Source organism: Phascolarctos cinereus, unplaced genomic scaffold, assembly GCF_003287225.1.
Source record: "Phascolarctos cinereus isolate Bilbo 61053 unplaced genomic scaffold, phaCin_HiC Scaffold_9;HRSCAF=440, whole genome shotgun sequence".
Taxonomy (NCBI): Eukaryota; Metazoa; Chordata; class Mammalia; order Diprotodontia; family Phascolarctidae; genus Phascolarctos; species Phascolarctos cinereus.
The window spans coordinates 7,926,838-7,944,022 of NW_027556402.1; the positions used below are offsets into that span (position 1 = coordinate 7,926,838).

General features: G+C 38.7%; 1 protein-coding gene across 1 annotated transcript in view; it reads right to left on the bottom strand.

The window, feature by feature from the left end:
* Positions 1 to 17,185, bottom strand: part of NDNF (neuron derived neurotrophic factor) — a 44,985-nt gene that overhangs the window by 9,074 nt on the left and 18,726 nt on the right. The window contains exon 2 of the mRNA XM_021008340.2: positions 752 to 940. Within this exon, the coding sequence (XP_020863999.1) occupies positions 752 to 939 (188 nt within the window). The 5' untranslated portion in view covers position 940. The remainder of the gene's footprint in view (positions 1 to 751; positions 941 to 17,185) is intronic.

The window sequence follows — 17,185 nt, forward strand, 5'->3', positions numbered from 1 at the left end:
TGAGGCTGAGAGAGAAATGATTTCCCTATGGTCAAGTAGCTGGATTAGAACTCCGGTATTCCTGACTCTAAGTCCAGTGCCCAGTCTACCACGCAACTATGCTACCTCAATCAGTCAGTCGACAAGTAGAATAGATGACAAATTATAGATGTAAATATTGGTAAATTGTAGATATGAGTTACTTCTATAAATTATAGTTAGATAGATGAATAGTGTTTGGATGGATAGATAGGTGATTAAATACATAGATAGATATCAATGATAGTTATAGATAGAAAAGATAAAATGAGAAATAGGTAGATGACACAGCAAGCACTTTTATTGCGTGCTTACTGTGTGCCAGGCACTATGCTAAGTTCTGATGATACAAAGAAAGCAAAAGCAGTTCACGTCCATCAAATCTAAGGCAATTAGGCAGCACAGTTGACAGAGCAGTGGTCCTACAGTCAGGAAGACCTGAGTTCAAATCCTGCCTCAGACATTAATTAGCTATGTCACTCTGGGCATCACCAGACCTCTGTCTGCCTCAGTTTCCTCATCTGTAAATAAGGATTCTAACAGTACCTCCCTGCCACCAGGGTTGTTGTGAGGATGGAAGGAAGCAGCATGGAAAGGGGCTTTTTAAATTTTAAAGCCCAAACACTAGTTATTATCATTGTTATTGTTATTATTATTAGATCAAATCTCAAATGCAATGTTCTATGGGTGCTTTATGGAGATAAAAGGACAGAGAAAACCCCAGGGACAGTACCTTTTTGATGTGTCTCTGAAGAGATAGCTGCTGATCTCAGCTCCATCTGGTAACATTGATGAATCATGAAACTGCGCTTTATCCTGGATCTGCATCTGAAACAGCTCTTCATCGCGAGTGGGTAACTTCTGGGCCCAGGAAGCAAGGGGTAACAGCAGCCAGAGCACACCCCAATGAATCAGCACCATCCTGCAAAGAGAGAGAAATAATTGTTGTTCAGTCGGATCGGACTCTTCTTCACCCCATTTGGGTTTTCTCAGCAAAGATCCTGGAGTGGTTTGCCATATCTTTTTCCAGCTCATTTTATAGATGAGGAAACTGAGGCAAACAGGGTTTAGTGACTTGCCCAGGGTCACACAGCTAGGAAGTGTCTGAGGCTGGATTTGAACTCAGGTTTTCCTAACTCCAGGTCTAGCACTCTATCCACTGTGCCACCCAGCTGCCCTAGAGAGAAAGAAGGACAGGTCTGAATGATGCGCCCCTGAGCAGAGCATGAAGACTCCAAAATGCTGAGATGGGAGACCTTCTGAATTGAGTCCCTGAAATCCCAGAATATGGACAGAGCCCTTGGATTTCCCTTCCATCCGTGATGAATACACACAGAGCCCCCAAAAGTAACTGATCTTGTACCTTTGCCAACACAGCCGCCTATGGGCTTCAGAATCACTTCCACAGAACAATGGAGGAAGACCTGAGTCTGACATCCAACATTTAAGCCTTTTGAAATCATTGCTGAGCCCCGATCATGGCAGTACATTCATTGTGCATCTTCCCTAGCTTTGCATCTTCAGCGAATTTAATGTGTCTTCTCTGCCTTTATCCAAGTTATTCATAAAGTCTGGCTTTAATCACAATGACGTCTCACTGGATCACGGATTTAGAGCTGGAAGGCTCTTTGGAGATCATTTGTCCACCCTCCCCAATTTTACAGATGAAGAAACTGAGGCAAATACTTGTTAAGTGATTCGTTCAAGGTCATACTGCTAGGAAGGGTCTGAGGCAGGATTTGAACCCAGTTCTTCCTGACTCCAAGGCAAACACTCCTCTGATTAACAGTTCTTCATTAATCCAACAGGGGAATATTTCTTAGAGAAACTACTGTATATTCTTGTTCCAGCTGAAAGAAGCTAATATTTTAATTGTTGGGACTTTTGTACTGAGGTAAATGCCCAGGGGTACATTTAATTGATTAGTTGGGTCAATTTGATTTTTTAAATAAAATTTAATTTTTAAAATAAAAACTTAAAGATCTGAGCTCTATGATAATTAGTTTTAATTAAAATTTGCTTTTTCAATGAAAATCCTTTCTCCTTTTCCACCTCCTCTGCCTCCCCCTTGAAAAAGAAATTTTAAAAAATTATAAACATGGATAGTTAAGTAAACCAAATTCTCAAATTGACCATGTGCTCCTCCCTCTCCTCCCAAAAAAAGTGCCTCAATCTCAAATCATTCAGAATCCATCACCTCTGGCCAGAGGAGGGGAGCAAATTCCCTGGATTCATGGTCAATCATTGTATGAACAGATGAGCCTCCCAACAGCTCTATGAAGTCAGTACAAGCACTAATAATCACCTTGTTTTATTGTTGAGGAAACTGAGGCTCTGAGTAATGACTTTTCTGTAACCACATGGCTCATTGGTACCAGGGTCTGCGTCAAACCAGGTGTCTCCTGACTTGAATTCTAGTTCTCGTTCCTTTATTCTACGTTAACTACCATGGCATTGTGAAAAGAACACTAGATTTGGCATCAGAGTGCCTGACTCTGAATTCCAGCCTTACCACTTTCTGCCTATGTGACCATTTCAAAAAAGTCTAATTTCAGCTTTCCAGACTTTAGTTCGTTAATTTGTAAAATTAAGAGATTTAGGCTACATGACCTCTACAACGTGCTATGGCAGGTAGATAGCTCAGTGGACAAAACACCCAGCCTGGAGTCAGGCAGCCCTGAGTTCAAATCTGGCCTCAGACACTTAGTAGCTGTGTGATCCTAGGCAAGTCACTTAATTCTGTTTGTCTCAGTGTCCTCACCTAAAAATGAGCTGGAGAAGGAAATGGCAAACCACTCCAGTATTTTTGCCAAGAAAACTCCGAATGGGATCACAAAGAGTCAGAAGCATCTAAATAATGTACTACTGTTTTACATGAATGGACAGGTACAGGAACTTTACTGAGCTATTCAGGCCTAATAATAACAGGGTGGGGGGGGATAGGAAGCAACTCTCATTGGATATTTATTTCAGTTGCTTCTCCTTTTATAATTACCAAGAACGATACTTTACTTTTCCCCGGAAGGGCAAGTTGTTGTTGTTGTTAAATAAATCAGAGAGGAAGAGAATGTTCAGAGGGTGCGTTGGAATCTCCTAGTTCAAGTATTCCTAACCTTTTGGTGTATTTTGGACCCCTTAGGCAATCAGATGAAACACAAGGACCCTTTCTCAGAATGTCACGAAATGCATAAAATACAAGAGATTGCAAAGGAAACCAATTATACTAAAATATAGTCATCATTAAAAAGAAAAAATTACAGACCCTCCGAAATCTGTCCACATAATTCACTAGTCCACCTAGCAATTTCATTACTTTACAGATGTGATAGCAGAGAGTGACCCTTACCCGAGGTTACCCAAGGGAAGAGTTGATGTCTTATCCCTTAACCCAGCTCTTGTCATCACCAGAACCTAACAAAACTTGAAAGTAATGGAGACTGTGGTGAGGAGAATTTGGGACCTATAGTAAAGAAGAAATTATCTCAGATCCTGCCTCTGACATGCACAAGCCATTTAAAGTTCTCTGAGCCTCTTTCCTCATGTGTAAAATGAGGGAATTGAACTATAAGGTTTTTTTTTACATCTACTCCAGCACCAGAAGTATAATCTTGTATTTTTTTATATAAGTTAAACTTTTGTGGGAAGTGGTCATAGTCTACATTTATGTTTTTGTTATTATCTGCTTCCATTTCTTTTTACATAGCTTACTTGAAAAGGTAAAGTTGAACAATTAAGATTGAACTTTGTCATATTGCTGTTTTTCTCCCAACTAATCCGATGATCAGTTTTGATCTTTGCCTTAATATGTTTACATTTTACACATTTAATGCTAATTTCAAAGCGTTTTCTGCATTGGTGGTCTCTAAAAATATAACTATTTTCTTCCTTTCTAGTGTCCATTCTAATAAGCATTTTATGATGTCAAATTTCAATTAAAAATATAAAAAGGTGATCTTTTGAAATTCACATATTATTGAGAAAATTTACTTCCTTCTCCCTTCTACAACATTGGATAATTAGTTCATTAAATCAAAGGCTGATTTGTTATTTTTACAAAATATATCTGTGAAACTGTAAACACTCCTCCTCAAATACAAATCATTGCCTATATATACTTTATTCAAAATAAAACCTTGCTTTGATCATCTTTGGAAGCAAATCTGTATCTTTAATTAAATCATTTTTTTCTACACAATGAAAATGTTTCCCTGCTATCAGTCACTATGTGTAAGTACCAGACACTTCAAATAACCATCTAAAAGCGTTTCTTCTTAGAACAAACCCAAAGCAAAGTGTAGAGTTCTCTTCTCTAGGATTGCAAAAGTGCCCTCTAATGGTATATCCTTTCCTCTTCTTGATTTTCAGTTTCCTCTTAGTTAATCAAGAGGAAAAGGCAAGTAGAGGTTATTTCACTTTCAATCCTTTTTTCTTTTCCCTCTGCCCTTTTTCTGGGAGTGCTGAGGGCAAAGTGGGAAATCCAGCAATGATGGATACAAGTATCACACCACCACCACCACCACCATCACCATCACCACCCTGGTAGAAGTTGCAGAGCTATGTCAAATATAACTTCTGGTTGAGCTGACTAGCCCTGGTCAATTTCCAGGGAGGTCCAATAATTAGTGTTTCTCACTGTGATCTATAATGAATGGTAACATGGCCTCCAGTGAAGTGCTTAGATAGAAAATTATGAAAAGAATAGAGCCCCTAACTGGGTTAAAATCCCATTCTCATCTATGACATTGAAAACTCTTGTCCCCTTTTTAGAAATTATATTTAGATCCTTTTAAAACTAAACTTCCAAAAGGAAGGTGATAGAGTCCTAAGTATATCATAAGTATATCTCAGAAAAGTTTACTGCTGGCACACAGTGAAAACGGATAGCTTACCTACACCACAAGTATCACTTCATCTTAAATGACTTTACTCCTTACCAACTCATTCTACGTGATCCATTTTGTCAGCCAAGGAGACAAATGGGCTAGAGCTTGGGCTGAGAAGACCCTGGGCAGAGTCTGGCTCATGTCCAAGGAAGCAATATGGGAAGGGCCTTTTGCACTGTGGTATTTACAGTAACCTCATCAGCTTTCTTTCAGGAATACAATGTGTTGTAAGCATGTCAGCTCAGGATATCAGGATGTAAGAGGAGGCTGACACACGGGATTCACCAGAGACAGGAAGAATACTAGGAACAACATATTATAGGCATAGTATGTATAAGAATGATACATAGTACAAATAAAAATACTAGGCACTACAGCCACCAGAATACTAGAAGAATAAACAATCAATAGACACCAGGTGATGGTAGCCAGGGGATAAACTGAGTTGTGTAAATGTGCGTGGAGTATGATCATGCCTCCCACAGCCCAAATAGAGGTGCTCTTCCCATCCCCATGATGAAATTTGACATTGTTTTCTATTTAACTTATTTGTGCATGTACTTTCACTTCCTGACCCTCACCACTTCACCAACCTTGATTAAAGGCAAACTCCTTAGGGGTAGGGCTATTTCATTCTCATCTATGTATCTCTAGTACCTAGCACAGTGCCAGGCACATAAATGCTGCCTGCAGAAAGGAAGGAAATAAGCATTTATTTATCCACTTACAACATGCTAGGCACTGTATTCAGTACTGTATTCAGTATTATCTCATTTGAGCACCACATCAACCTTGGGGTGTAGGTGCTATTATTATCCCCATTTTACAGTTAAAGAAACTAAGACAGAAGTTAAGTGACTTGCTCAGGGTCACACAGCTAGGAAACATCTGAACTCAGATTTAAACTCAAGTCTTCCTGACTCCAGGCACAGCACTCTATCCTCCGCTCCACCAAATTGCCATTGAGTTGGACTGAGCTCAGACTGGGGATGTGTTGAATTATGCTAATGGCCACCAATGACATTTAAAGAAGATAAAACAAAAGAATGATGAGACTCATATTTCAGTGAGTTTGAGGAAAGGGAAAAGAGGAGCTAACCCTACCAGTGTCATGGGGAAGTAAGGGCAGCAGGATATGGCTTACTGAATGTCTTGAAGCAGAAGGTAAATAAGATGCTGATTTTGTATCAGCAGTCAACTTGGGCACCACTGGATTTGGCCAAAGTTATACTGTATTTAGTTATAAAGTATTTAGAGAAATCCAGGCATTCTGCATATTACTCAAGACCTAAGTGGCTACAAAATGAGGGAAGTTCAAAGTACAATACCTCTACTCCAAAGAAGGAGTCAGGAAAAAATATCACTTTGAAATACAATGGAACAAACATCCACCACCTCTTTATGCCTATGATTCCTCAATAGCTATGAGAGACATTGGCATTTCAAAATGAACAAATTTTAAAATAGAGAGTGCCAGGGCAGCAGAAGAAGGCATGTAGTGGGCATGAAAAGGCTGCAAGACATCACCCAAAAAGAACCACATGGAAGAAGGAGCAGAAAAGATATCACCAGAGAGATGTGTGAGGAGGAAGGAAGGTGGACCAATGATAATGCAGTGAGCCCAGGGTGAAATGACTTGCCTAGGGCCATACAGTTTGTACCTGTAATTGGAAGCCATGTCTTCCTAACTCTGAGGCTGGCTTTTTATAAGCTACTGCTTCAATTTATTATTAGAAAATCTTATCCAATTTTTTAAAAAATAATTGTTATTGTTTCCAAAATATACAAGATTAAGGAAATGGTGGTATAGTAGAAGAGGACTGAATTTGGAGCTAACTGATGAATTATAGTTCTACTATTTGTGACCTTGGGAAAATCACTTTCCCAGGACAAAGAGGAGGAGGGGAAGAGGAGCAACATGGGAATGCCTCCAGTCAGAACTGTTGCTTATGTTAAACTTTGACAGAAGCTAGAATATGAGAGCTAGAGGTTAAGGAGGCCATGCCTGGACAGGGGCACAGCAAATGCAGAGACAGAGATGAGAGATGATGGAATACTGGGTTGATGTTTAAGTTTTTGGTAAAAATGAAAATTTATATAAAAACAGAAAAGAAAAATATTTCATTTACAGTATAAAAGTGCAATCACATTACTGCATAACCATAGGATACTAAGATCATAGATTTACAACTGAAAGAGGACTTAGAAGCCACTGACTTCAACCCTTTGTTTGACAAAGGTGGAAACTGAGGCCCAGGGAGGTTGTAATTTGCCCAGAGTCATGCATCTAGTAAGTGTCTGAGGCAGGATTTGAACTCAGGTCTACCTGACAACAAGTCTAGGACCATATCCACTATGTGACATAGCATCTTCTACCTAAAGGATCTGAGAGACAAAGTACTATGGCGGATAGAGCATTGGAAGTGGGGTCAGAATGACCTAAATTCATGTTCTGCCTAAGCTACCTGCTAATTGCAATTTTGAGAAAATCATTTAATGTCCCTGGCCTCAGTTTACTCATTTCTAAAATGAAAGGGTTGGACTCAAAAGTATCTAAAGTTAGAAATTGATGATACCTATGATCCACATGAATATTCCTGCTGCTGGTGCAGAGATTTGGAATGGCCAAAAAAAAAAAATCTATCAACCTCCATCTGACTTGGGAACGAACATCTCTGAACTTAGCTAGGTTGGTCCTCAAATGATAGATATACAGCAACACCTGGTCTATTACCAGATCTCCAGCTTTCTCACTGACACCTCTTAGCATCCATAAAGCAGAGCTCAGATACTACCTTCTTCTGGAGACCTTTCTTCACACCCCCCCCTCCAGATTCCAAAATGATGCAGATTAACCTGACTGGGTTCTTGAATGGGAAAAATGCTAGAGAATTTATGGGAGAACTGTGGCCCCTGTTGTTGAGCTGGGATCCCTTCTGCTTTCTTGGAACTGAAGTTAATGGTATTCATTCCTTCTTCAAATTATTTGTGCTACTTTATATTTATTTAACTGTGAATGATTGAATGTCCCCAATAGAATGTAAGCTTCTTGAAAGCAGGAATCGAATGCTTCATTTTGCTTCAAATCCTCTGTAAGAGCTACCCAGAATTTCCCTCCACTGGCGTTATCTTGGAGAACTGAGGGCCACCTCCAAAAAATGCCAACATATCAGAGCAAAGTTTCATGGCACATGTATTATCAGTAAAACACTGACTCTCCTTGGCATTCTCAATTTATTTACAGTAATGCAAATTTCCCTCTCCAATAATTATGACTTTTTCATCCTTTGAATAATAAAATCAATGCAAGCTTGTTAAAAAAACAAACAAACATTTTTCCTCTTCCAACTAATGCCATGCTAATTTCTTGGAGAAGCATAAATATATAAACATTATATGTGAAAATGTCAAATATAAATAACATGTAAAAATGGCAACAAGTTCCATACAGGAGTTTTATTTTGCAAAGTGGAGGAAGAGAAGGGGTTCCATTTCTGCTATTTGCTACCTATGTGACTGGAAAAATCACTCAATCTCCATGGTTCTAAGTTCCCTCATCTTTAAATGAGGGCTTTGGGTTAGATGACCTCTCATGTACCTCTAGCTCTAAAGCCATGTGCCTAGGGTCTTCCTGGGCAAGGTTGACAGGAAAATATGAAAATGCAATTAAGATGAATTGCATAAGCACTTAATGATTTGCTCCTCGGAAAATATTCAGGTTCCTTGCATAACAATTTGCAATTTAGAAGGACTAGAAACTGAGCTAAAATTCACAGTGCCTGGCACATAGTAGGCATTTAATAAAGGTTCATTGACTTGATTTAACTTGACATGACCCATTCCTGTCCCTTGGGGGACAGGAGGAGAAAAAAAAAGTAGCATAGAGGAATCAGAATTTACTTGAAGCAAATCCATCTGGAATAAATAAAATTGAATGTTTAATTACAGGGAACAGTGAGTGCTTGCCTGCCTATAATTCACTGAGGCTGATTCCAAGGATCGCCTGTCACAGAGATTACTGGGTTCTCTAGTCCTCTTCCTTTCCAGGAGCATCTCAAAACTACTTAAGTCTTTTCAATGTGTATTTTAAAGCTCTGGGGCATTTCTTTTTCTTTAAATTCTCCATTCCATATCTGATAAGAAATCTGCAACAATTGATCTGTAACAATGGATCAAAGAACAAGTGTATTCAGACACTTTCCTACTCTGACCAGTGAAGAGCCTAAGAATTTCACTATCTAAATCCTCCCCACCCTAAAGAAAGACAGTAAGGTTCACTGGACTAGGAGAGAAGAATCCCTGGATTTGAATCTTGCCTCCAGGGTTTAGGACCTATGACTCTCTAAAATGCCCTGAGCCTCAGTTTTCTAGGCAATTCACATAGCCTCCCTAAGACATAGTTTTCTAATCAGTAAAATGAGGATGATAATATATCATGGGGTTGTTATGAGGATCAAATTGGTTTAAGTGCTCTGCTATTATTTCAAGATTTAATAATACGCAGTTAGAGTCAAAAAGGATCATTCCAAAATATCAACTCCAAGGAATTAATTTTGAATGTTTGGGGTTTGTATTAAAAACAAACATGAAAATATTTTGTTTATTAGTCATTCATCTAACTTCCCAAATGACATCCCGTTAGAATGAAATTTTGAAATTAAATTTCCCATGCCTTTCTGTAGTTGAAAGGAAAATCGAGAAGAACCAAACAGCATGTCTGGCATACGTACAGGATATGCTGTCTTCCACTAGGCTCTTGGGAAGACACAGAGTGCTTGGCTTGATAACCATGTGTAAAGAATGCGTTAGCTTCCATTGGCATGGCAAATTGGAACTCAAGCCACCTCTGCACTACTGAGATAGCAATCCACCATCACATGTCACTTCCTAAATATATATATGTATGTGTGTATATGTATGTATGTATTGTGTATATGTGTCTATTTTATTATTTATTTATTTTTTGGAGGCTGGGTCTTTCTGTCTTGCCTAAGACAGAAGTTCAATAGTCATTCCTAGGCTAATCCCCAAACTGGTCATCATGATACTAATAATGATCTGCACAAAATTTCTGACTTCTATTTGTTTCTGACCTGGGGCAAATTCACCCCTCCTTAGCAAGCCTAGTGGCCCTCCACTTCCAGGGCTCAGACTTAATATAGACCTCCCAGTGGTTGTAACCCACTGCAGCTTAGAACTCCCAAGCTAAAGTGATCTACTACTCTCATTCTCCCCCCACAGCAGGGATTACCAGCGTGCACCACCATGCCCAGCCTCCTTAAATACTTCTGACATGGTATACTCCTGCCCACTTCAAGGCTTTTAGGATTCCCCATGCCAATAATCCGCAGATTGAGGGATCTTCCCATACAACTCAATTGCAATATCCATTTCCCTCCTTCCCTTCCCCTTTTCAGCTTACCATTTTCCCCAAATTACTTCCCACTTTGATTCTTAAAGGAAAATGAATTACAGTGAAAAACTATATCAAATTAAAACTTGAGTAGTTTCCATTCTGTTACTCACTCCCACTTACCCTTTCAGTACAAGATGATTTAACCATATACTTTGACTTTCTTTCATTTTACAAAGAAAAAAAAAATGAGCCCTGGAGGATGAATGACTTGCCCAAGGTCACAGAGCTAGTTAGTAGTAGGAGAGATGGGATTTGAACACAGTTTCCTCTGACTCAAAGTTCCCTGCTCTTTCTATTCTACTGCAATGTCTCCTCTCAGAAAAGAAGTCTAGGACATTCTCATTTTCAAAGATGTTCTGAGCAATCTTTGTAAGAAGAGCCAAATTCATGGGATAAAATCATTTAAATCCATAAGGAAGTTTTCTGGTGGCTGAGCAAGTTGTGTTTGTTTCCTTTGCTGTGGTTTCTTTTTGTTGTTGATGGTGATGATGGTGGTGGTGGTGATAATGATGACCATTATTGCTATTACTATTATTTTATTTTAGGTTTCATATGTGTATATATACACACACACATATGTATATTATACCACTTTAAGATTTACAAAGCACATTACCTATGTTATCTCATGTGATCTTAACAACAATCCTGGAAGGTAAGTGTTATTGTTATTTTTACAAATTTAGAAACCAAGACTGAGAAGAGTCAAGTAGTTTACCAAGGATCACATAGCTAATTAAATGTCTGAGTCAAGATCTGAACTAATTTCTTCCTGGTTTCAAGTCCAAGAACCTCCCTTCCCTTGACCTCCATTTTTAATGCAAATATAAGCTATGACAGAAATGGCCAAAGCGAAAACTCTATGAATTTAAGCAAGAAACTGATCCCAGCCAGTGGAAGACCCCACTGAGGGCCTCCAAACAAAGGCTGGATTGGAGAATCACTTTTCAGATAGATTAAAGAGAAAATTCTTGTTCAGGTTTGGGCTGGAGTTCCCTATCAACTCTGAGATTTTCTAGTTTCAGGAAAGGAAGCAGACATCTGCCCCACATTGCCATCCTCTAATGTACAGTGTGGTGCACTGAGAATGGGCTCCAGATTTTCTTCATTTTGAGGCCAGCTCTCTACCACTTTGTGTTACCTCCCAAATAAATGTTGTAATTCCCATGTTAGAGCTGAGATGCAAACCTGGTCTCAATTTAATATCAGGAGATTTTCTGGATGCTATGTTCATTCATCATACCACTAATGATCACTAACCTAGAAGTCTAAGTAGACTTCCAAAGGAGAGTGAAAGACTTCAAAAATGTTATCAATGCAATGCCTTATCATGGCTTGACAGGAATACTGAATCATGTTTACTATCTCTCATCAGAGACTCTAGTGGTAAAGTAAAAGTGTGGGATGATATTGTCAGACAGGGGAAATGATGAAATAAGGGAAAATAATTGCATCAAACATCTCTAATTCAGGCTGATATCAAAGATGTATAGGAAATTAAAGTAACATACATAAGCCCCCAAACCATTTCCCAATGGATATGAACAAACAATTCTCTACAGAAATGCAAATTATTCACAACTATATAAAAGAATACTCAAAATTACCAATAACTGGAAAACTGAAAATCAAAATAACTGAGGTTTCATCTCACATCAAGGAAATTGACAAATATAAGAAAAGATGGAAGTCATCAAGTTGAAGGGGCTGTAACATAACAAATATTTTAAATACACCATTGAGAAATTGTCCCAGGATTCTGGGGGATGGCAATGAATTATGTTGTTGTTTCTTTTTTTAATTGATGAAAGGCTAATACCTTTTGCTTAGAGGTCCCACTGCTAGGCATATACCCCACAGAGGTTAAAGACAGAAAGAAATACTCACCAAAACATTCATAGAAGTAATTTTTGGTTGCAAAGAATTGAGAGAGAAAGAAAAAAAGTGGATGCCCATGAATTAGACAAGTGGCAAAAACAAATTGTGATACATAAAGGTAAAAATGGGATATTACTGAATTGTAAAAAACGGTAAATAGAATTAATGCATAGAAACATAAGAAGAATTACATGATCTGATGCAAAGTGAAGTAAGCATAACTAGAAAAAGTGATAACAAGTAGAAATGTGCTGCTAAGTGCATAACAACTGACTCTCTGAGAGGAAAACCATATTCATTAGGTTTAATCTGTATCACTAACATTTTCTTCATCACTTTCTTAAGTCTAGACAATCAACGAATCAAGTCCTGATTTGTAGCATTTGCTGATTTCCAAAGTGTAAGTGCTCACATAGAAAATTTAATGATTGACTGTTGTGAGCCCATTTGAGCTTGTTCTTCTACAGCCCTGAGTCCACAGCAATGGAAATGGAAAGAACGATAACCTCAAAATGAAATAGAATGCTTAATAATTATAATTACTAAGTTTGGTCTTGGAAAAAAATTAAGAAAATGCACCCCTCCAGATTCACTGCAGAAGAGAGGGCTCTGGGTGTGTAATATTGCCTACACGAAAAGGTCACTGTGTTGATTACTTTAGCTGAATTGCTTTTTTCTTCTTCTTTTTCCTTTTAAATCTTAATTACAAGGAATGGTTCACTGGGATAGTGAGAGAGAAAGGAATATATTTGGAAATCAATGTGATGTAAAAAGAAAAAAATACCAATGAAATAAGATAACATTTAAAAAATATCAACAAAAGTCATCACTGAAAATGGGAAGGAAAGAATAAAAGAAAGAAAGAGAAAAAGGAAAGAAGGAAGGAAGGAAGGAAGGAAGGAAGGAAGGAAGGAAGGAAGGAAGGAAGGAAGGAAGGAAGGAAGGAAGGAAGGAAGGATGAGAAGAAAAAGTATCACTTTCTGGATGCCTCTACGTTTTCACCACAAGCCTTGTTCTTCCTCATTGAGTATCCCTCACCCTATTCCAGATTCCTTTTATATATGTTGACTTCCCCCGTGAAAATGTAAGCTCATGGAAGGCAGATCCTTTTTTCTTTGCTTCTCTGTAAATCCACAGTGTTTGGCACATAGCAAGTGCTGAATAAATGCTCTAGCTTTCTGTCTATCAATTTATCTTTTATTTATCCATCTATCTGTCTATTTTTAATCTACCATCTACTTGGTAATGATTAGAAAATAAGTGATATTAAAATGTAACAACAAAACATTTATTTTAAAAATACTGATAGAGGGCTTTGATTATTTAACATAGGAATTTTAATTTGATGCACCAAGAAATATAAAACTACTGAAGTTTTTAGTATCTACTGATACAAATGATATGACAAAAATTGTATTTGATAAAAATTGAGTTAAATAATCCAGCAATAATATTCCTAAAAGAAGGAAACATGAAGTCATTTGAGTTACTAGTTGGGATTTGTTCATGATACAAAATGAACTGCTTCCAGGAAGTCTCTCCTGATGCAAACAACCTGCTCCCTGAAACCTTCTGCAGCTGTGTTCTCTGATTCTCTAACACATTTATCTATCATGCACCAAAGTTACATGGTCACTGTGTTGGTAACTAATCACACTACTAGACTGTAAGCTCTTTAAGGGCTAGGACAGCATTATGGATAGGTTCAACTCAATTTTCTGAAGATAGTGGGTGCTTAATAAACATCTGTTCACTTGATTTGCTTTGTTGAAAGCAGAGACAAAAGATACTCCCACCTTCTCACTTCTATAGTCATACCATATGTTGTGAACCTTTAACCAATGTGTGTGTGTGTGTGTGTGTGTGTGTGTGTGTGTGTGTGTGACAACTTCAAATATGGTGGATGGTAGGATCAGGAGAGAGGTAAGATAAGATGGGAAGGAGGTCAACTATGCACCTGGAAGATGAGAAAAGGTTGGGAATTGAGAAGCAATTTAGAGGGGGAAATATTTTCTTAGGAAGGAGTAAAAACATAATTAAATAGTATCAAGATAGAAAAAAACATCAAAAACAATAACTAGATGGATAATAGAGAGATAGATGGATGGATAGATAGATAGGTAGGCAGAGATAGACTGACACAGATAGATAAACGATAGCTCATTTATTAAGCACTTACTATATACCAGACATTTTGCTATGTGAATGCCTAGCATTATGGTATTGTAAAAAGGTCTTGATGTGAAGTGAGAGGGCCTGGAATTAATATCTACCTGCTCCATTACTTGATGTCTATATGATCTCATACAAGTCTTTTCTCCTCTCTGGACTTCTAAAGAATAAGGATACTAGACCATCTCTAAGGTCCCCTTCAGCCCTAAATCCTTGGGTTGGTAGGGACAAAGGAAGCCATGTTCACAAGATATCTTATGATCAAAAATAGTCAAATACTTAAATGGATTTGTGGTCTCTGACTTGGGAGTTCTTTCTGCCCACTCTGTGTGACTCGTATTCATTTCTTCCCCAAAGTCCTCCACAGACAGTCTACCCAAGTGTCCAAGAAGGTTGGAAGCCTTCTTCCTTTCCCCCCAATAATTCAAAGAAAGGCCATCTTCCTTTCCTCCCTAGCATCACCACATCACCAGCCCATCATCCTATAAGAGCATAGATTATGAGCTAGAACGGACCTTAGAGGACATCAGGTCCAGCTCAATCATTTTACAGATGATGAAACAGGCACAGAGATTAAGTGACTTGCCCAGGGTAACAAAGTATCTCATAGGGATTTGTACCCAGGTCTACCTGAGGACAAAGCCTCAGCCCCTACCCCATACAGCCTTTCCGTAGAAGGTGAGGTTCTTTTCTCTATCTTATGTTTTGTATGATTAGCTGCTCATTCTCAGTACCTTGTGAATAAGTCAATACAAATTTGCTATCTACTGAATGTTCTATGTGGGAATCCAAAAAAACAAAAACAAAACAAAACAAAACAACAACAAAAAACCAAAAAACAAACCAAAAAAACCAACATGGTGCCTAACAGAGAAAACCCACCAGAAAGCCCAATGACAAAGTCTGGGCCGGCACTTTTGGAACGTCAAAAGAAGCCCTAATGGCCACCATGACTAATCCCATTCCTTCTGGGCTATTCAAGGAAAGGGAGAAGTAGGAGATCTCTTCTGATCTTCCCTGGAAGAATCCCAAAATTCAGCTTCTGAAAATTCGTGGTGAACCCATTGAATCTTGAAAGGGATTTTTAGGACAAATGAAAGGAACATCAAAGTGAATGAATGCTGTATCCTTGTTAAATAGCCTTGCCCTGCTCTAGCTACATAAGGCTGCTTCTGTTAACTGTAACTTGGTCTACACATGTCTAATTTTATTCCAGTTCATAGCTAGTAGCACCAGACAGGTCTGAGTTGGGACTGAATTGAAATAGGGAGTGACTTGGTTAGACTGCACTTCAGGAAAATCACTTGTGTAGGAGTGTGAATAATGGATTGAAGTTGGGTGAGATTTGAGGCAAGGAGACCAATTTTAGGCACTGAAATAGTCCAGATAGAGTAATGGGAGCCTGAACTAGGATCTTAGCCTTCAGAGTAAATACAAGGAAATTGATGCAAGAAATGGCAGAATAAGAAAGCCAAGAGTGGGCAACTGATTGGCTATCTGGTCTGGGAGAGGGAAAGTAAAGGGTCAAGACAGAGTAACACTGAACAAGTTTGAGAGTGTTCAGGCCCAGAACAACTGAATGGTGGACACCCTAAGCCTATACCAGGTCAGGGCTGGCATCTTGGCTACTTAAAGCCCCCTGGGTGTAGTCCATTTTCACCTGGCTAACAGCATTACCAGGAATCATTTGGTCAAAGTCCAACTAGCCCCTACATCATTTTTGCAAAATGTTAGATAAGGTAGCCATTACCTCTGTCAGCCTCTGTCCCACCCTCCACCCAGAAAATATTAGGAATCAATGGAATGTTACAGAAGAAAAACCAAAGACAACAGCCCTGATGTTGGAATCAGAGGACTTTGGTAGCACACTACACCTCCATGATGCTGACTTATTGTAACGTGTAAAATGAGAGATTGGTTAGATTCAATGCTCTCTGAGACACTTTCTAGTTCTAAATCCTATGATCCCAGTACTGTAGCATTCTTCCCAGTCAGTTTCTCAGTTTTCCCTTCTTTTCCAACTAGACCTCATGCAAAGTCTAACACAATGTTGTTGTTGTCCACTCATTTTTAAGTTGTGTCCAATTCTTTATGACCCTGTTAGGGGTTTTCTTCACAAAGATACTATAGTGGTTTGCCATTTCCTTCTCCAGCTCATTTTACAGTTGAGGAAACTGAGACAGAGTTAAGTGACTCTCAGGGTCACACAGCTTGTCTTTGTCTGAGGTCAGATTTGAATTCAGCAAGATGAGTCTTCCTGACTCCAAGCCCTGTCCTCTATCCACAGCATAACCTAATGTGATATTTTAGTTTTTCCTCTAAAGATGTCAGGTCTTTCTGCAACCTAACCATAAATCATGGTAACCCTTCCCATTCCCATGACTTACAAAGCATTTCTTTTTCCTCATCAGAGCCCTGTGACTGAACTTAAGAGAAACTTCTATTATTCCCATTTTACAGATGAAGAAACAAGTTCAAGGAAGGTGACCCACCTCAAAGTCACAGGACCAGGGTGGTAAGTGGAGAAGCTGAGAGTCTAACCCCAATCTTCTCACTCTAAATACAATTTTCTTTGCTCTGTATGAGAAGGACTGTCATACTGGAAAGGTCACTGGACTCGGAATCTTTGGTTTGAACAGCAGCTTCAACATTTACTGTGTGGCCACAGGCAAGTCACAACCTAGCTAGACCTGTTTCTCATCTAGAAAATGAAGTTAATAAATCGGCGTACAACTCCCTTTGTGATGCTCTGTAAACCTTAAAGCACTCTATACAGTGCTTATACTCATACAAAAGCGATGAACTAAACACTGGTGAA